The sequence below is a fragment of the Notechis scutatus genome, chromosome 4 (assembly GCF_049901735.1).
Source record: "Notechis scutatus isolate UNSWTSFEM ecotype Mainland chromosome 4, rNotScu1.2, whole genome shotgun sequence".
NCBI lineage: Eukaryota > Metazoa > Chordata > Lepidosauria > Squamata > Elapidae > Notechis > Notechis scutatus.
The window spans coordinates 98,425,075-98,443,906 of record NC_142012.1 but is presented as its reverse complement, the minus strand read 5'-3'; the positions used below and the strand labels follow the sequence as shown (position 1 = coordinate 98,443,906).

General features: G+C 38.9%; 1 protein-coding gene across 1 annotated transcript; it reads right to left on the bottom strand.

The window, feature by feature from the left end:
- Positions 1-225: 225 nt before the first annotated feature.
- Positions 226-17,942, bottom strand: RPP30 (ribonuclease P/MRP subunit p30). Its single transcript, XM_026670789.2, has 11 exons — positions 17,837-17,942; positions 16,459-16,514; positions 14,609-14,665; positions 11,626-11,700; positions 10,302-10,373; positions 6,964-7,053; positions 6,488-6,604; positions 4,402-4,431; positions 2,510-2,547; positions 1,831-1,910; positions 226-660 (listed from the first exon to the last, which is right to left on the bottom strand). Exons 1-11 carry the CDS (start codon positions 17,916-17,918, stop codon positions 491-493), a joined length of 867 nt encoding a protein of 288 aa, XP_026526574.2. The 5' UTR covers positions 17,919-17,942; the 3' UTR covers positions 226-490.
- Positions 17,943-18,832: the final 890 nt, after the last annotated feature.

Genomic DNA, 18,832 nt, shown 5'->3' with positions numbered 1-18,832 from the left:
TACCAACACTAGGCTGCATTAACTCTGTAATCAGGAACTCAAAAGGTGGAATTCCTGTTAACATTATAATCCTGTGATGAAATTACCAGTATTGTAATGATTTTCAGCAAGCATATGTAGTCAGATTAATAAAAGCCAACATTTTTTTTAAAAAAAATTAAGTTACGTATGTAGAATGTCCATTCTTGTTTTGTTCATTAAGAGTGGGCAAATGGATAGTGATAGTTGTATTTGGTAAGACGTATTTATTATAAAAGAAAGCACAGTTATATGCAAGTACTCCCACTTCTTTCAAATGTTGTACTGCCATGTTTCACAGACAATATTCAAGGAGCATCATCTATTTCTCCTGAAGTCCACATAGAGAATCACCAAGGTAGATACTCAGATCAACTTAGTGTTAAGAGATTCCTCCTCTTCATCAGCTATCCTAAGGTAAGACAGCATTGGAGTTTGAGATGATGGGTGTCAAGAGAGGTAAACTTGTAATTCACAAATCTGTTTTGGCTTTTTTACTGAGTGGAGCACCATCACCTTCTTCATCATCACCATCATCTTCTTCTTCTTCATCATCATCATCATCAACTTCTTCTTCTTCTTCTTCTGGAAGTTGAGGTTTCTTCACTGTGTACACCACTCCACAGGCAGTCTTCCTGGCTTCTGAAATGAAAGAAGAATGTTTTACAAACCACACCAATGGAAAAGTATGATGAGATGTGTGATGTAAGAACCTGTTCTAATCCAGCCCACCGGTGTCAAACCCACTGAGTCATGTTGCCGTCATATGATGTATTGCAATGTTTTTCACTTTCACGGAACTGGGGTGGGCGTGGCCTACGCGTGACTCATCCAGCCCGCGACCCCTGAACTACCCAATGCAGCATGGAATTGAATTACCGATTGCAATATTATGGGGCCAAAGAGCAGTCTTATGTAGCTGAAAAGAAAGTTCAGCATCACATGCAATAGTGTCATATTAAGCCATAATGAATCCAGTTCTCTTTCCTATATAAGCCGCCCTCAAATAGAAACTGCGGGCCAGGGTAGATCATCTCATCCTAAGACTCCAGAAACTAGCTTGGTACAAATAATTTCATTATCTTCTTGATTATCTACAACTTATACGGTGAAGGACTATAGTTAATCCAAGGAAATGCTTACAAATCCTATGCCTGTTCAGAACAATAGGAGAGGACAACTTTTTTCAACCTAGAATCATTCAAATGAAGATAAATACAAGTTTCTTGCAATCAAAGACCACATAAAACAAACAAATCATAATGGAATAAAACAACAAATGAAAACCAACAGTATAAAACTTATCTTTAAAAAGAAAACTATGTTTTTTCCTCCAGTAATTATAGCTGCTGGAGGCGACAGGTGGAACAAATAAGGGAAAGACTCATCATCCCTTCTTTGCATTATATATCTGTCAATATTGGTAATGCGCTAATCTTATCATACAGGTAGCCCTTGACTTACGACAGTTCATTTAGTGACCATCCGAAGTGACAACAAAAAGTGACTTATGACTGTTTTTTCACACTTAGGACCATTGGGAGCATCCCCATGGCCACGTGACAACTGGCAACTGACTCATATTTATGATGGTTGTAGTGTCCCGGGGTCATGTGATTCACCTTTTGCGACTTTCCAACAAGCAAAGTCGGTGAAGAAGCCAAATTCACTTAACAACTGTCGCCAGAAAGGTTGCAAAATGGAGCAGAATTTACTTAACAACTGGGTCACTTAGCAAGAGAAATGTTGGGCTCAATTTGTGGCCGTATGTCGAGGACTCTCTGTACAAAGTTCATCGTTCTTTGGACTCACCTCCATGAAGAAAAACAGCTCGGGTGTTGGTCGAAACAGCTGCCTTGCCATTGCTTCCTGAAAGGCCGAACAACCAACCTCTGCCATTTTTTTATTAAGGATTCTTCATGTCTCAAAAGATAAACATGCTTTTTTTCATCCATGGACAACAGCTAAAGCAATTCAGGGGGAAGGAAAGAATGAACTCAACCTTTAATAGACGCATGGCCCTCTTACCTGTCCATCTACCTGTGCTGGAATACGAGGGCGGGAGAAAAAAAAATGAGATCAGAAATCTTGGCCAACGGAATGATTCATCTCATTACATCCTTTTCTGGCCACAGGTATTTGGTATTAAATGTATCCGATACCTGACAGAAAGTCCATGTTTTATTTCCCTGATTCTTTTAAATGGAGTCAGTATTTACACACTTAAGGTCAAACCTGTCCAGATTCTATTGTTCAAACCAAGGCAGATTCTGGTTATTTTTTTCTAGCCTGGTTTGCTGACGTAACAGTCATGTGGTGGGTCTAGTACCCTGCTGGCCGTGTTTTGTATGCCATTTCCTTTCCAAATGTCTTACATCGCTCGAGGAAGAGATGCTATTCTATGCCCGATTGTCCCCTTTTTCCCCCTCCAGATACATATCGTAGCACTTTTCACAGTTCGGGGCTTTATCGATTCATTTTAAAAGGATACATATTAGCCACATCATATGGACCTCGCAATTGAATAGGCTACAACAGAAAGGGGGGGGGGGAAGAGAAGAGATGAATACAGATGCAGATCATAAATTGTAATTGCATACTTGAGAATTTTATAAAGCACAGCACTCCGAGAGTCAATACTTGAGACCATACAAGAGAAGCCTTCTTCCGCCAACCATCAAAACAGCTCATTAATTTTGATGGGAGACAACTGGATCATGTAATTACTACTTAAATGATCAAGATTTTATGTAACAACATCAGCTTCCTCCCAGATAAAGAAATATTCTATTTTATGCTGAAATATTTGTAATAGAATCTGAACTAACAATCTGAACTGGTTTCTCCATGCGTCATCCTTAGGGAAGCGTGCAAACCAGCGCCTGCATTTCCCACGTCGGATGAGGAGAGCACATTTTTCTCCTTCTGTCCTGGCCATTTTTTTTTAATTTTTTTTTACAGAGAGCATTTTAACAAACTGCATCAGTGCAGTTGAGAGCATTTTAATAAACTGCATCACTGTCTGGTTTGGTGGCAGCAGTGCCTCAGACAGAAAGTCCATACAGAGAGTGGTAAGGACAGCCGAGCAGATTATAGGAAGCTCACTTCCTGTTATTCAAGATACTGCTTATGAGCGCTATGTCCTTAGAGCTCAAAGCATTGTTAGAGACCCCACACACCCACTCCATGGTCTGTTTCTGTTACTCCCTCTGGGAGGAGGTTTCAAAGTGTTTCTAGCAGGATTACCCAATTCTCTTAACAGTTTTTTTTCCCTATGCCATCCATCTGGTAAACTCGCAAGGTTCATTCTTCTAGCCATAAACATATATACATCTAAACTAGACAGTATTGTTTCTCTGTGTCATATAATATATGTGGGTATATACATAATTTTGTATTTATATTTTTAGTCATGTTTATGTAGTGTATATTGGAAGTGGTAACCCTTAGATTGTATGCAACAAAATTTCATTTTAATATATGCAAATTAGTGTACATTCAAAGTGACAATAAAGTTATTGTTCTGTTCTGTTCTATTCTATTCTTTCCCTATTCTTATTCTATTCTATTCTATTCTATTCTATTCTATTCTATTTCTTCCAACTCAAGTACAGGCACCTGCTCCCTTCTATTTTTCTTGGGCATCTCATGAACCCCTTAGGATTCTCTTTAAAAGCAAGTATTTTTTCCTGTCTTCACTAATAATGAAATTTTGGGTGTCAATGGCTGGATGCAGCATTAGCCCCTGGAGAAGGTAGACAGGCATGCCTATCTCCCCTCTGTTCACATTCATACTCCTCCCATCAAGCCAAATGAAGGCAGTGACATTCATAGGTGGCATATATGTGGGTGTCACGAAGTCAAAAAGGTGGTCATGTCAATGCAACCTAACATGTCCAAAAGGGGCAGGCCTTTGAATGCGCTGCCATGACCACCATTTTAGATTTTTTGACACACCCGCCTGGAACTGGAGTGTGACGATGGGAAGAGAGATCAGAAAACCTGACTGACTCATTTGATTAGACTACAGGGATTTAATGTTAAATACGTACGATGTTCGGGAAGTAGGTACCATATTTCCCCCTATTTCTTTCATATCTACAATGAGTCAGTATTTATGGACTGATGGCCAAACTCTCCAAGTTCCAGTGGAGTTTTTGGCAAGCCACTGAATGAAAAGGGTAATTATCAACTAGAAGGTACAAGAGGATCCCTTGACTTTGTGATGGAAGGAAGCAGAGAATTTTGGGTATCTGAATGAGCCACAGAAAAACAAATACGGATTGGCTGAATCAGATATCGGCTGCTTTAAATAGAGGAGGAATCCATTCAAACAATTGCTGTTCCTTAAAGAATCAGAATGACACCTAAACCCATCCTTACCTTTTCAGCTCCACTGGACAGAACGATATTCTAGGAAAGAAGAACAACGCAAGTGTTGTTTATTTTAGGCATTGAATCCACATAATTGGGCCAAATAGAGTACCACATTCTCAGAGAACATTCCTATCTGCCCAAATGGCAGGACACTCTTTTTTGGAGGACAAAAGCTAAAACGCTGCCCTCTCTGTGTGAAATTAACTGAAGAATAAAAAGGGAAAAAATCCTTTTTCTTCTCTCACAGTCTAGAAGCTTCCTTTTTTGATGTATTTATTGCTTACTTTAATGGCAGGGAGGGAGGGAAGGAGGGGTATTCCTTGCCATCAAGCTTAAATCTAGAAGACAGAGCACAAGGTAACAAATAAAAGCCAACCCAAACATCAGACTTTAGAAGGGATTAATATGTGTATGCATGTCGGGTGGGAGAAATTAAGTAACATCTAGGAGTTAAGTACATTTGGAGTGGAGTGGCAGCGATAGCTTCCAAGACCAAATCAAAGTGGATATCTGGCGGAAAAATATCCATTTTAAAACAAGTATTAAAACGTCATTGAATGTTAACATTCATAACACTTAAAATGCACACGTGTTTCCATAAATCAGCACCTATAAATTGTTCTTTGTCCCTCTTATTTTTGTTTTTTATGCTCCTACTCTCCTCTTAACTTTCTTTCTTTCTTTCTCTTTCTTCTCTCTCTCTCTCTTTCTTCTTTCCTTACTTCCTTCTTTGTTTTAATGTTGTATCCATTTCATTAAAAGAAATTACAAAGCCTAAATCTGGTAAGCCATCCCATCATATTAAATAAAACTCAATGTTAAATTAAAACAATACCATTAGTGAGATTACTCCTCAAGCATTTCTGACGTTTCCCTTTCTCCCCGTGTGAGAAACCTTAGACCAGCAGCAATTTGTAGAGGGGTTTTGGGGAGCCATGTGGGGCCCAGGGACTTGTGCAACTTTATCTTGTAGTTTCAGTAACAGTAAACAACAATAAATCCAACAGTAAAGTGCTGGTGAGTCTACCTTATATTTTATAATATAACATATAATATAAAAATAATAATAATAATTGTGTAAAATTAAGGTAAGGTTTTTTTCTTCCTTTCTCAGTTTGTATTTTTAGTTTTTTAAATTTGCCTTTTAAGATTAAATATTGTCTTGTTAATTGTGTATATGTAAACATAATAATTCAGTAAAGTTCTGGCAATTCATTCCGGCACCAGTGGAGGAAATCAGGGCAATTTTCTTGGAAGAGTAACAAGTGTATTCCTTTTTCAGAAATTTCTAGCAGCATTCCTGGGGAGACTGGGGGCATGCCCATATTTACACATGCATAGGCACTAATTGAAACCCTCCCCATTTTTTGTAGCAAGTGCTCAAAGCTACCTTAGCACCTCGTGTTTCACCAAAAGGCTCTGTACGTAGCTGACTGGTTAGATATTTTCTTTGATTTCCTTCCCAAAGATGCTTTTCAAAAGGCAACTGAACTAGACAGTTCAGTTCTTGGTTTTTTTCCCCTCTTGAAAATGTTTCACTTCTTGGATTAGAAGCAAACCATTTTCAAGGGAAAAAAACAAACCAAGAAAGTTCAGTTGCCTTTTGAAAAGCATCTTTGGGACAAGCAGGATCTGAATGATTGAGAATCTCCAGAGACATTTTATTTCCTTCAGGATTTTGCTAGCTTTTCAGGTACAAAGCCCTGACAAACAACTTGTCCTCCTCTTCATTTAACACAATTAAGTCCAACTAATATTTAGTTGGACATATTGAACAGATGGTTGCTGATGAGTCCATTTATTATCATTGCTGTAGCAGGGGCACCTACGGAGTAGGGTGTCAAAAAAATATCAAAATGGTGGTTGCAACTCCATGATCAAAACCCCACCTCTTCGTGCATGTGGAAACACATTACAAAGACTGAGGCTTTGATTGCATGGTCCGGCTGCCATTTTGACTTGTTCAAATCCCCCACCTCAGTGTTCCAAAATATAGGGGTAAGCATGTTACGTTACATTAATTCATACCAGATAACTGGAAATTCTAGTGATGGAAGACATGGGGCAAACACTCCTTGATTTTTGATCTCACCTTTCCACGGCAGATCTGCAACAGGTTGTAGGCGTTCGAGATTGTGTACCGTCGCATTGTGGAATCTTTGATGGCAGGAACGTAAAGAAGTTCGAAATAGACACCTCGCTCTATTGCCTGTATAAGAAAGAGAAAAATAATCATCAGTTGAATTAAATGGGGAAGGATAGGGGGAAAAAAGAGACAGCCCCTGGGATGAAGTGATTGCCTGAAACATGACATCAGACCGGTTCCAGTAACTTGGGTAACAAGTCACAATCTAAACAAGCCAGAATGTGTAAGCTACAACAAGTTCTGGCTACTAAATGAAGCTGGCTATTCAAAATACCATGCAATTTATTCAAAGGTGTAGTGTTGAATTGAACATTGAACAAGAAGGTTTACTGTTACGTATTAAATCAGCCAGTAATGTATTAGTTTCTATCCACCTCATAACCAAGAGAAATGTCAAGACTCTTATTAAAGGACTGCCTTACCGCATTGACAGATGGTCTCTTGATGAAGAAGGGCAGCTTTTCTGTCACCTCAACACACACCAAGTCTACATCTAAGGTTGTGCAGGCCACCTAAATTATCGTTATGAAAGCGTACGGTCAGACAATACACTTTAAAAGAAACTGTTCCACGCAGAAATGATAATTGTGTTTCCAAGAGGATCAATATATAGCAGGACTATATCCAAAGACCAAATTATATTACACAAAAAGCTGGAGTCTCAACTCTTCTACTGCAAAACAGGCTATAAACCATCCAACTTCCATCTGCTTCCCAGCCCCACTCAACCTGATGCAGCTGTTGACTTGACTTTTGTGATACTTCACCTACATTCCTGTGAAGGCCGAGTTTAATTCACTAAAAAAAATGGTAGAAGGTTGTACTTCTGCACACAGGATTAGCTCAGAAATTTGTGATCAGTGGTTAGGACCCAGTTCACAAGTCACCCGATACAAAAATCCTTTCCTAATCAGCAATCTAATCTAGGGAAAATATATTTTTAGCGGTTGCTATTGTTAGCTATGATTGGGGGAAAAAAAATCTTTCTTGGTTCCCCATGAGTCACTTAAGAGCTTTATAAAGTAGATTGCCACGTACATCTTGCTATTCTCTGACATTTTATTCTTGTCGTTCTTCAAAAATAGGAAATTTTTAAAAATAAGCACAGAAAAACAGAGCCAGCCTTCTGAAAGGGTTCTTAGAAACAGTAAAAAGCTGCCACTTAAAAACAACTGTTCACCAAGATCAAAGATGCTGTGAAAACTTTTTGGGGACAAAGGCCCTGATCCCCCCCACACACCTTTTATCCTGAAGAAATATAAACAATAGATTTAGCATAAAGAAAGGGAAAGATTCTTTATTACTATTAGGAGACTTAAATGACAATTTTCTGTCTTCATAATCAAAGCAAGAGCGCCATCTGCTGAAGAGTGGATTGTGAACTCTAGGACATATGCTATGCAAAAGCCCTAACTTCCTGGCTGATTTGTGATAACTCTCCCAGAAGGCGTGTGTGTGTGTGTTTTAAAGATTTAACAACCATAGCTAGACATGATATGATTTGTATAATTAGGAACTCTGGGGAAGGTTTTTATTTTTTTTAAAAAAATGTAAGCTTCAAGCAAATGGGAAAGAGGCAGGCCTTTGGTTGCGGGTCTGTGTCTGCCATCTTGCAAAATTTATATGCACCACCACCAATGCCTTCCCCTCCGGTGCCCTGGGATCTAGAAATAATTAACAACATGACTGGTGAGCAATTGTATTCATGATATTTAGTGCAACGAAAAAAACTTATGTAAATTTTGTTCCCCTTGCTATACATAAAAGGCATTAGTGTAGAAAAACTTGCCTACCCTATCTAGAAATCCAAACATTCCCTTCAAGGAATAATTTTACAGCGTTCTAGATAACTTCATTCCACTTGACAACAAGAGCTTGGAACTCAATAGGTGACTTGCAAACCAGGTCTCAATGGATGCTGGTATTCCACTTGAGGAAGTATCTACAGATACAGGTAATCCTCAGGTGATGACCATATGTATAGAGGTGAACAAATGGGAAGTTATGACTGGTTCTTGACATTCTGGCTATTGCAGTGTCCCCACAGTCATGTGATCAAACTTTGGGTGCTTGGTGATCAGCCTGTGTTTCTGACTGGTTACAGCAGGGGTCCCCAACCACCGGGCCGCGGACCGGTACCGGTCCGTGGAACATTTTCTACCGGGCTGCCGGTTTGCTGGGCGCCGCCATCTTGTTTCGATGAGAAAGTGCTTCCGGTGAGCTTTTCCGGTTGGAAAGTGGCGTTTGGGTCCTGAAGGAATCCTCGCGCCTTAGTTTCATCGAAGGGGGGGGGCAGCTTCGAACAAAACTAAGGTGCGAGGATTCTTTCAGCACCCAAGGCAAGGCAAGCCAAGCGACGGTCCCGAAGCCCATCGACAAAGGTACAAAGGAGGAGTTGAAGGTGGCGGGGAGAAGCGGGGGACGGCTGGCTGGCTGGTCGCTCGGCTCGCCTTGCCATGTGTGCTGATGCCGGTACCGGGCCGCGGATCTTTTTGTGATGCTGGTACCGGACCGTGGCACAAAAAAGGTTGGGGGCCACTGGGTTACAGCATCCCAGTCATGTTCTCCTCCTGCCTTGGGCAAACTACCCCCTATCTTCTCCCCATATCTTCCCTTTGGACACCCTGTACTCCACCACCCTCAGTTGAGCTTCACCATTGTCTTCCTCCCACTGCTGGCCTGGGATCTAGGCACTGGGTGAAGGTGCAGCCCCAGAATACACAAGGCAAGCATAGCAAGGTAACAAAACCTTTTCTGCCCAAGGGAGCTCATCGGGGCTGGCCAGAGAAGAGGCAGCGGGATGAAGTTGGCAAAGGCAGGCTAGTGGTCTAAGCAAAGGAACCCCATTTCGTGATGCCAGCACACAACACTATCTTGCAGAGCACTGAGAGTGCAATGGGATAGAGAGAGAGAGAGCAGTTCCCTGGGTAAAAGTGGTAAGTGGAGGAGATATGCTATTTGGGTTAGTGGCAGAGATGGAGGAAGTGGAAGGAAAGCTTCCTGGAAGCCCAACATTTCTGAGAAAACTTCTCAGAAAACAACAACTGAATGAAAAACTGCTGGTGACCTTCTACCACTGGACCATAGAGAGTATCTTAACTTACTACGCCTCTGTATGGTTTGCCAATTGCACAGTGGCAGATAGGAAAGCATTCCAGAGGGTTAACGTCATTGCTCAGAAGATCATTGGTTGCCCTCTCCCCTCTTTGGAAGAGCTTTATAGCTCCCGCTGCCTTAAGAAAGTTCAAAACATTCTCAAAGATCCATCTCAGCCTGGGAACCCTTTCTTTGAACTATTTCCATCTGGCAGACAGTACAGGACAATAAAAACAAGAACAAAGAGGCTGAAAAGCAGCTTCTATCCCAGGGCAGTAACTATATTGAATTCTGCTGTATGGTGCAGTGTATTCTGCTGTATGGTGTTGGTGCAGTGTCGGGGGTTTTCGATTCAATGTATGGAGGGTGAAGGATGTGTGTTTATGTTTATTTTCATGGTCATGGTCCTAATGTGCACTGAAGATGGTGTTTGATTTCGTTGTACGAGGTGCAATGACAATAAAGTAAACTAACTAACTAACAGAAGCTCTGCAATTCATGCTTAACGACCATTTTCCTTAGTCGTGGAAATTCCAGCCACAGTTAGGATCGTAACCCAAGGCTTACTTGTACTTGGTATTAGCAAGCAAACTTTCATGCTATTGTTCTTCCTTTGCACTCTCATTTACATTTCAGTTCCCATGCTAGGGAAAGGCCAACTTACGTGAAAGAGTTTTACATTCTTAGGAAATACAGCAAAGATGTCATAATATTTGATATTTGTGGACGTCGCTCTCTGGGTATAGAAGAAGAAAAAAACAAAAACAGAATATAAGGTATTATTAGATTAAAAAGGAAGAACACTTGTGGCTTAGTACACAAAAATATTGAGTAATTCAGTGGCCCAACAACAGACTGCACTTAGAAGCTGTTCCATTCAATATCAAAGCTGTTGCTAGCATTGTGAAATCAATCAAATGGAACAAAGACTCTTTGTCAAACTCTTAGGATTTCAATTACTCAAGGTAATCTTGAGTTATTTAAATAATAATAATAAAGATGTGATAAAAGAAAGTTTTAAAAATTACTGAAGGAACATGAAGCAACCCCAGATTAGGGACTATGTTTTTTTAACTCACTATATGGATCAAAAATAAATTGATGATGGTAAATATTACAGATTATTCATAAAATAATTTTTCCTCATCACCAAGTTGCTCAAAATTAACTTAATATGAGGAAGATATTGTGTTCATTTTAGAAGCTGCACATATGGAATTGCTAAGTGAATAAAAAAAATCACCACAAAATGACTTGGTACAACTTTTATACAAATACTTGCAAAATCATTATTTCTTATCTTACTAACATACCTGATGTATTAAAATAAAATGTCTTACTTGTGACTTAAAAAAAACCTGTGAAAGTGCTTATGTGTCCAAATTACAGGTTCAGATTATAGGTGAGCACATAGAAAATACTGCATAATAAAGAAATGTTTAGGATTCATACAGTATCATTAGTTATTCTAAACGATGTTTTGAGAAATAAAATTAACAAGTTTAAAATGGGAAAATATTTCCAAAAAGCTCTATCAAAGGTCTTTACATTATTTTATCTGTTTACTTTTATTCCACTTTTTATTATTCTTATAAATAACTCAGGGCAGCAATCATACCTAATACTCCTTCCTCATCCTCTTTTCCCCACAACAGCAACCCTGTGAGGTAGGTTTAGGCTGAGAGAATGACTGAGCCAAAGTCACCCAACCAGCCTTCATTTCTGAGGCAGGACTAGAACTATGATTAATCCAATCATCATCATCATCATCTGAATTGAAGATTAACCATAATAAGAACAGCAACAATTAAAATTTACCCTTTCCTATTTCTAGTGGAATAGAGTTCCACTGGTCACCAATATGAGAAAGCGAAAACAGCCTTCAGCTATTCCCTCTTATTACCAAGCGGCAAGACATATCACACACCCCTTCCTTAAGAAAGGATTGTGAAGCAAAGCAGCTTGCAAAAACGGCTTTACAAACTTACTAGAACGTTGCAGTCGGATGGATCAGAAACCACTAGTGTCAGCCTTGATAAAATCTTAATTGGCTTGGATTTCCCCTGTAAAGAAAAACCTGTGAGAAAAGAAACCTAGGCAACAAGACGTCTACTCTTTATTGAAGGATACTTTATTCTCAATAAGAGCCTACACAAATCTTCATTACCACAGAGGCGTGCCCTTTCCTTAATTCAGAAAACCTACGGCACCTATTGTCTTCTTAATCAGACAGCCCACCTTGGAAGCCAACACGACTCTATGTGTTATTTTACTCTATGTAAAGTAAGACAAGAAAGTCCACAACTTTTTTGTCTTACTTTACAACCTCCATCTGTTTTGATGCCACAACTAGGAAATTACTACTAAGCTTTTAGGCAGAGTCATTTGTGAGATGAGGAGACTATATTAACTTGATTAATAAGTAAATCAATATTATTCAGTTGTAATAGGTCAGGGCTGTCAAACTTGCGGCCCACAGGCCAGATGGGTCATACGCTGGCCATGCCCACGCCCAGTTTAGCAAAGGGAAAAAAGTCACGATGTGTCAGGTGACGATGCTGTGATGGCGCAAATTTGACACCCCTGTAGTAGAGATGGTGGTGTTTGACATTTTAATTACTTTAAGGTTTACTTTGTTTCATTTTCCGCATTATCATTTACTACTGTACTTTTCCATTTGTTTTCCATTCCTGTTATTGAGTAAATATTTGCTGTGTGTATATGTGTGTGTAAGCTAAAGATTCCTTAAAGTTGATCTGCTCATTAATGTTTCTGGAGAGCTCAAACAGGACAAGATGCTGCTGACAATGTAGCTCCACCCCTTTTTATATGTCACACTTGCAGCACATATAAAAAAGGGGTATGGTTTAATCACACAGTTATCTTCCATCTTGACCCCTCACCCTTCTGGTTCTCAGTGGCTATTCCTATTGATTGATTGATTGATTGATTGAATCCATTTGTCACCAATCTTGCTGTAGGGCTGCTCTGGGGAGCATATAATGGTAAAACAAAAAATAATAATAAAACAAAATGCAAAAATAATAGCAAAGCAATGAAACAATAAAAATAAACAATAAAGGTACAATAATTAAAAAGATGGGCAGAGGAGGAATAGGAAGTGCTGCGGGGAGGTGGGGTCAGCTAATTACCATTGTGGTATTTCCCTATTGGGTCCCCAGGCCAACAGGCAGAGCCAAGTCTTCAGGCCTAGCAATTATTGTGGTACTAATAAATGTTTTAGAAGAGTTATTCCCTTGAGGAGGGCACACATTTTGGCAGAGAAGCAAAGCAACAAAAAATCCTCCTAGACTGGAATCAGTAAAGGCAGGAAGACCTCACAAGGTTTTCTTCTTATCTGTGGAAGTAAAACCATAATAAAGCAAACTATTGATCATTTCCTACCGCACATAAGCTTATAAACTTCCCATCAGGGACAACTGCTTTATTTTATGTAATGATAGGACCAGCCCCATCAGTGGTACCTCATTCTCATCTGTTTGGGCTTTGGTTTAAATGGTATAATGCAGGAAACCTGCCAGTCTCACTTGGTAGACCAGATCAGATCAACTCCACAGGAAAGCTAAATCTACTTCGATTGAAATGGGCAATAATGAGGGACATTTGCAGGTGCTGTATCTTCTTCTTATTCACCAATGAATTTTGGAGATGTTTGCTTCAGCCACTTCCTAATGTTATCTGAACTTTTAAAAAAAACTTTTCAGTTCCTTTTCGCTAATAATGGTTCCTGGATATCTCCATCTTCCTTACTCTTTACATAATTCTTCCACAAGCACATGAATTTCATTTAGCTGGACCATTCCAAAATTAAAATATTATCCTGCCCATAAATAGCCCAGACATCCAGTACAGCAACCTAATGTTTGCTTGGAATGAGTCCAAGTTTTCTATGAGGGGAATATCCTAAATAGATCATATTTGAGTTGATAGCTACCAAGCATCAGTCACAGGGCATTCTATACCATGGTTATTTACTTTATTTAGTTTCCATATTTACATTTTGCCTCAGTTCTAATGGATCCTGAGCAGATAACATCAGAGTAAAATGTACAAAACAAAACCAAATAAATGTTGAAGGATCTAAAGGTACAAATTCAGAGTCTTGCATGAGTCCTCCTTAGAATGTGACAGAAGAGGGGAATATAAAATAAATCAGGAATAATAACAACAAACACAGATCATTTTGTTTCATATCAATACAATTTATATTCAAATTAAAATGTCCTAAATGCTATCTTTAGTACCTATGGGAGATAGATCTGGCATCTTCGGGACTAACAGCCTAAAATGTACTATGTAATTTAGCTGGTGCTGGAGAAGACTCCTGTGAATCCCTTGGATTGCAAGGAAATCAAATCGGTCAATCTTAGAGGAGAGCAACCCTGACTGCACTTTAGAAGGCCAGATCCTGGAGATGAAACTCAAATACTTTGGCCACCTAATGAGAAGGAAGGACTCACTGCAGAAGAGCCTAATGCTGGGGAAGATTGAAGGCAACAGAAGAATGGGACGGCAGAGAATGAGGTGGCTGGATGGAGTCACTGAAACAGTAGGTGTGAGCTTAAATGGACTCCAGAAGATGGTAGAGGAGAGGAAGGCGTAGAGGAACGTTGTCCATGGGGTCGCGATGGGTCAGACACGACTTCGCAACTAACAGTTTGGATTTTCAGGGATTTTTAAATAAAGCAATTTGCTTATTCTGAATGCTTCCATACCACTTCAATTACAATAACTCGAAGCAACTTTTTTTTAAAAAAGGCCTATCTTCCACATTCTAAGCACATTCTGCTCATTCCACTTGTTTGCTGTGTACAACCAGACCGTAATTCCTGGACATGAAAGTTCAATGGAATTTCTTTCAAGGAAACAAAATAATGTCACAATCTCAATGAAGCCTACCAGGTGATATCTGCATTTCAGAATACAATGGTTTTAAATACATAGGCATACCTGTACAAGAGGCAAAGATGAAAACAGTTCTGCAGGAGTTATTGGCTTGACTATTTCCTAGGAACAGATATAAAGGGAAAAAATCACAAATATATCCACCAACAGAACCCCCTCCCCCAAACAGATAACTTGTATGCAAAGCTGTACTGAAAAAATATTTATGAAATAAACAACAAAAAAGCCAACTGACACGAAGAGTTATTTCCATAATCTACACTTTCTTTTCATAGCCATCAACGGTTGATCTATTCTATATTGATCAATTCTGCAAATCACTGAATAGTTGTTTGGGTTTCAGCTATAGGACAGATAAGCAAGAGAGGATATTATTTTTATAGTTGAATTCTATACACATCTATGAAAGCCTGGAATGAATGCACTGGACTTATCCAAGGAAATATTAATGACCCACAATGGGCAATCTACTAACCAACATTCATGAATGTGGAATCTCACAAAATCCAGCTGTTCCCTTACATTTTTTTTTCTCACTGCAACCAGCAAGACTGAAAAAAATGCTGATGGTCCAAGAATTCTCACCATGACTTTGGTTTTAGTTTTATTGCATTCTCCTATTTGCCAAGGTAGATATTTGTGAGTTCTTAAAAGCCTAAAATGCAGCTCAGCTGCCACCCCAGTTTGAAATGATGTGGAACCTTATGGTTCAAGGATTTGGATAATGCAGATACTCTGACAGTCTGTAAACTGACTGGCCCTTCCTTCAAACTAGTGCTCCCTGAACATCCTGAAGATTCATCTTTCATCATCTCTAGCTGAGAATAGTGAATTCTGTCACATCCACGGTATGTGTATATGCATATAAGAGTCTCTGTACAGATTGTCCTCAACTTACAACCATAATTGAGGCAGGAATTACAGTGGTAAATCATGACATGACTACAGCAGATTTTATGATCTTTGTTTGTGGTAGTTGTTAAAAAAATGTCAGTTGTTAAATGAGCACTGCAGTTGTTATATGAATCCATTTTCCCATATGAATCCAATGGATATTTTTTTTGACAGAAATAGGAAATGGATACCAGGAACTAGTAAAAAAAATATCAAAAATTGTGTTTACTGTAAATGGTAAATTTACAAATCCAATTCATGTGACCACAGGCCCTCAGAACTTAGAAAACAGGTTGTAGGTCACTCTGGGGAGGTCCATTGTTATCTTTGAATGGTTGATTGGCAAGAAGTACCTATATAAAGCCTGTTTTTCAAACCTGGCAACTTTGAAATGTGTCTGAGCTTCAATTCCCAGAATCCTCCCCCCCCCCCCACAGAATTCTGGGAGTTGAAGCCCACACATTTTAAAATTGCCAAGTTTGAAAAACGCTGGTATAAACGCTGTACACAAAGCAAGGCTGTGCAGATCCTTTGAAATTGGGGTCTTATATTAAGAATACCTTAGTAATTATTAGTGGCTGTTTCTTTCCCCAGATTTTCATGGCTGGTTCAACTACCTCCACATTCACCTTGCTGCCACACAAAGATTTATCACTGCCAAGACACAAATATTACACCATCTTTTGTCCAGTAAACAAAAAACAGCTTCTTAACCCATCTTCTGAGGGAGATAGGTGGTTAAGAAATATGAAATAGGAATGAATAAATAAATAACCCAACTAAGTCTGCCTGCTCAGTTTTCTAGCCATTCAAAGAAGATCCACGTTTTTGTAAAATAAAGTAAAGCAAACTGATTATCTAATGCACAGAAATCACATTACTCTTGTGTTTGTTCTGCTCTAACACTCTTTGTCCGTGTAGAAAGAAGTCACTCTTACAGCCTGCAAAGGCATCACCCACATAAGGTCATAAAGAGTAAATGTTTCAGAGAGAAGACTTACTTTTTTCTTTTCTTTATAGTTGACAACATAATTGATTGCTACACTTGAATAGCCAACTTAAAAAAGAAAACATAATACAGTTAATCAAGAGAAGCAGGATATTCAAAAAGGAAAAAAAAAGCATTTTAGTTGATGCAGCTGGAAGCTACCCTTATGCGGCTTTCCATGTATACTAGATGATTTCCTCTGTCTTATTCTGAATTGCAATTACACAATTTATGAATATACATATATATTTTTTATTTTCAGGCACCAAAAGAAATTGAAACTTTGGACTGAATTACACACAACTGTAAACAAAATTATTTCCATCTGAAGATCCAATAGGCTTAAGATAAATTTTACAATCATTTTGCAGAGTGTCAAGAACAAGTTAGTAATTAAGTAAAAGAGCCCTGAATAATATTATATGCTTGGTGTTTTGTTGTTGTTCACTTGTTAAGTCATGTCTGATTCTTTGCAACCCCAAATACTGTATTTCTGTTCTGATTTAATGCAGGTATAAATTCCAACAAATGATGATAAAAAGTTAAAACTAAAATTGTGAGATTGTCTGGGCCAAGGATTAAAGCACCAAACTAAACCCAGGAGATTGGATGGGAGTTCTAATTCTGCCTTAGGCATCAGTCAGTCTCTCAGCCCAACCTATCTCCCAGGTTAGTTGTTATGGGGAAACTAAGAGGAGGAAGGAGTATTAGGTATGTGAGTTGCCTTGAGTTATTTATAAAAATAATAATAAAAGCAGGATGAAAATAAATACATGAAATAGTTAACACAATCTTCAAAATATTATACACACACACATGCACATTAAAAAAACCTCTAGATTACAGCATTTGAATTTGTTCATATTTAGCTTTTTCTTAATTTTTTACTATATATATTCAAATCTTCAAAATTCAATGGACATGCCTGAGGCTATTCAGGTCTAAGACTTATATCAGGTCTTAGAGCTGTGGTTTTCTCTTTTTGTAGTAATAACTTTTAAAAAAATCAATGTGGCATTATGGTCCCTGAGCACATCCAGAGTATTTATTATTTTAAGGAAGAGAATTTAATGCAACCTTTTCACTTCAGTCTGTGAAAACATCAACAATGGGGAAATAGGCAGCAATGGGTAATAATCAAAAGCATTTCACATACTGTTCTAATCTTCCAAGAGGAATGCTTGTGCCATTTCTGTTTAGATTTGAAAGCAAATTTGCCTCTTGACCTCCCAACTCTACACAACCATTCGCACAATCTGAAGATGGCGAGATTGAATGGCAAAAAGGAAAATCCACAATCTCCAAGTTTAGGCTAGTACTTATAATGGATTTCGATTAAACTCGGAAATAGCGGAGCCTCGCCTTTATAGAAGGCATCGATCTAAACTCACGGTGCGCTGCAGCCTCCACCAACTTCTGCAAGGCTTCTTTCTCCGGCAAGTAGAGGATATTCAGGTCTGCAAACGCGGCCATCTTCCATCCACGTGCAAGGAGAAAAAAAAAAAACAAGCCTTGCGCCTTTAGCGTGCTTTGCATGTTGGGAAATGTAGTTTTTATAAAAACTTAGTTTGCCCAGAGTTGTTCGGTTTTTTGTTTTTTTTTCCGCAGAGCGCGAAAGGAAGCGGCACACGTGCTATGTTCAGAGATACGGCTGTAAATTATTATTTTTTTGAAAGGAAAGGAAAGGAAAGGAAGAAGACAAATGTTTTTTGTGTATTTGTATATTCTTCAGGAAAGCGGCGGTTGTTTCCGTCTTTAATGGCGTGGGAAACAGAGTTTATTGTTTTTACATAAACTTTTATTTGATTTGTCAATCGCTTACAAGATGATAGGTATAAGTATAAACATGAGTAAGAATACAGGAAATAGGTACAAATAAATGGGGACAATAGGAGAGGGACGGGAGGCACGATGGTGCACTTATGCACGCCCCTTACAGACCTCTTAGGAATGGAGTGAGGTCAATAGTGGATAGTTTGAGGGTAAATGAGTGGGGGGGGGGGTTAGAGGATGTAACTACAGAGTTAGGTAGTGCATTCCAGGCATTGACCACTGTTGCTGAAGTTGTACTTTCTGCAATCAAGTTTGGAGCGGTTTACATTGAGTTTGTATCTGTTGTGTGCTCTTGTATTGTTTTATGTTTTATTTATTTATGTTATTTGTCAAGCGATTATAAGATAACAGGTATAAGTATAAACATAGTTATGGATACATGAAATGGATACATATAAGAAAAATAAAAAGAAACAATAGGACAGGGACGGTAGGCACGTTGGTGCGCTTATGCACGCCCCCTACAGACCTCTTAGGAAAGGGGTGAGGTCAATAGTAGACAGTCTAAGGTTAAAGTTTTTGGGGTTTCGGGAAGAAGCCACAGAGTCATGTAG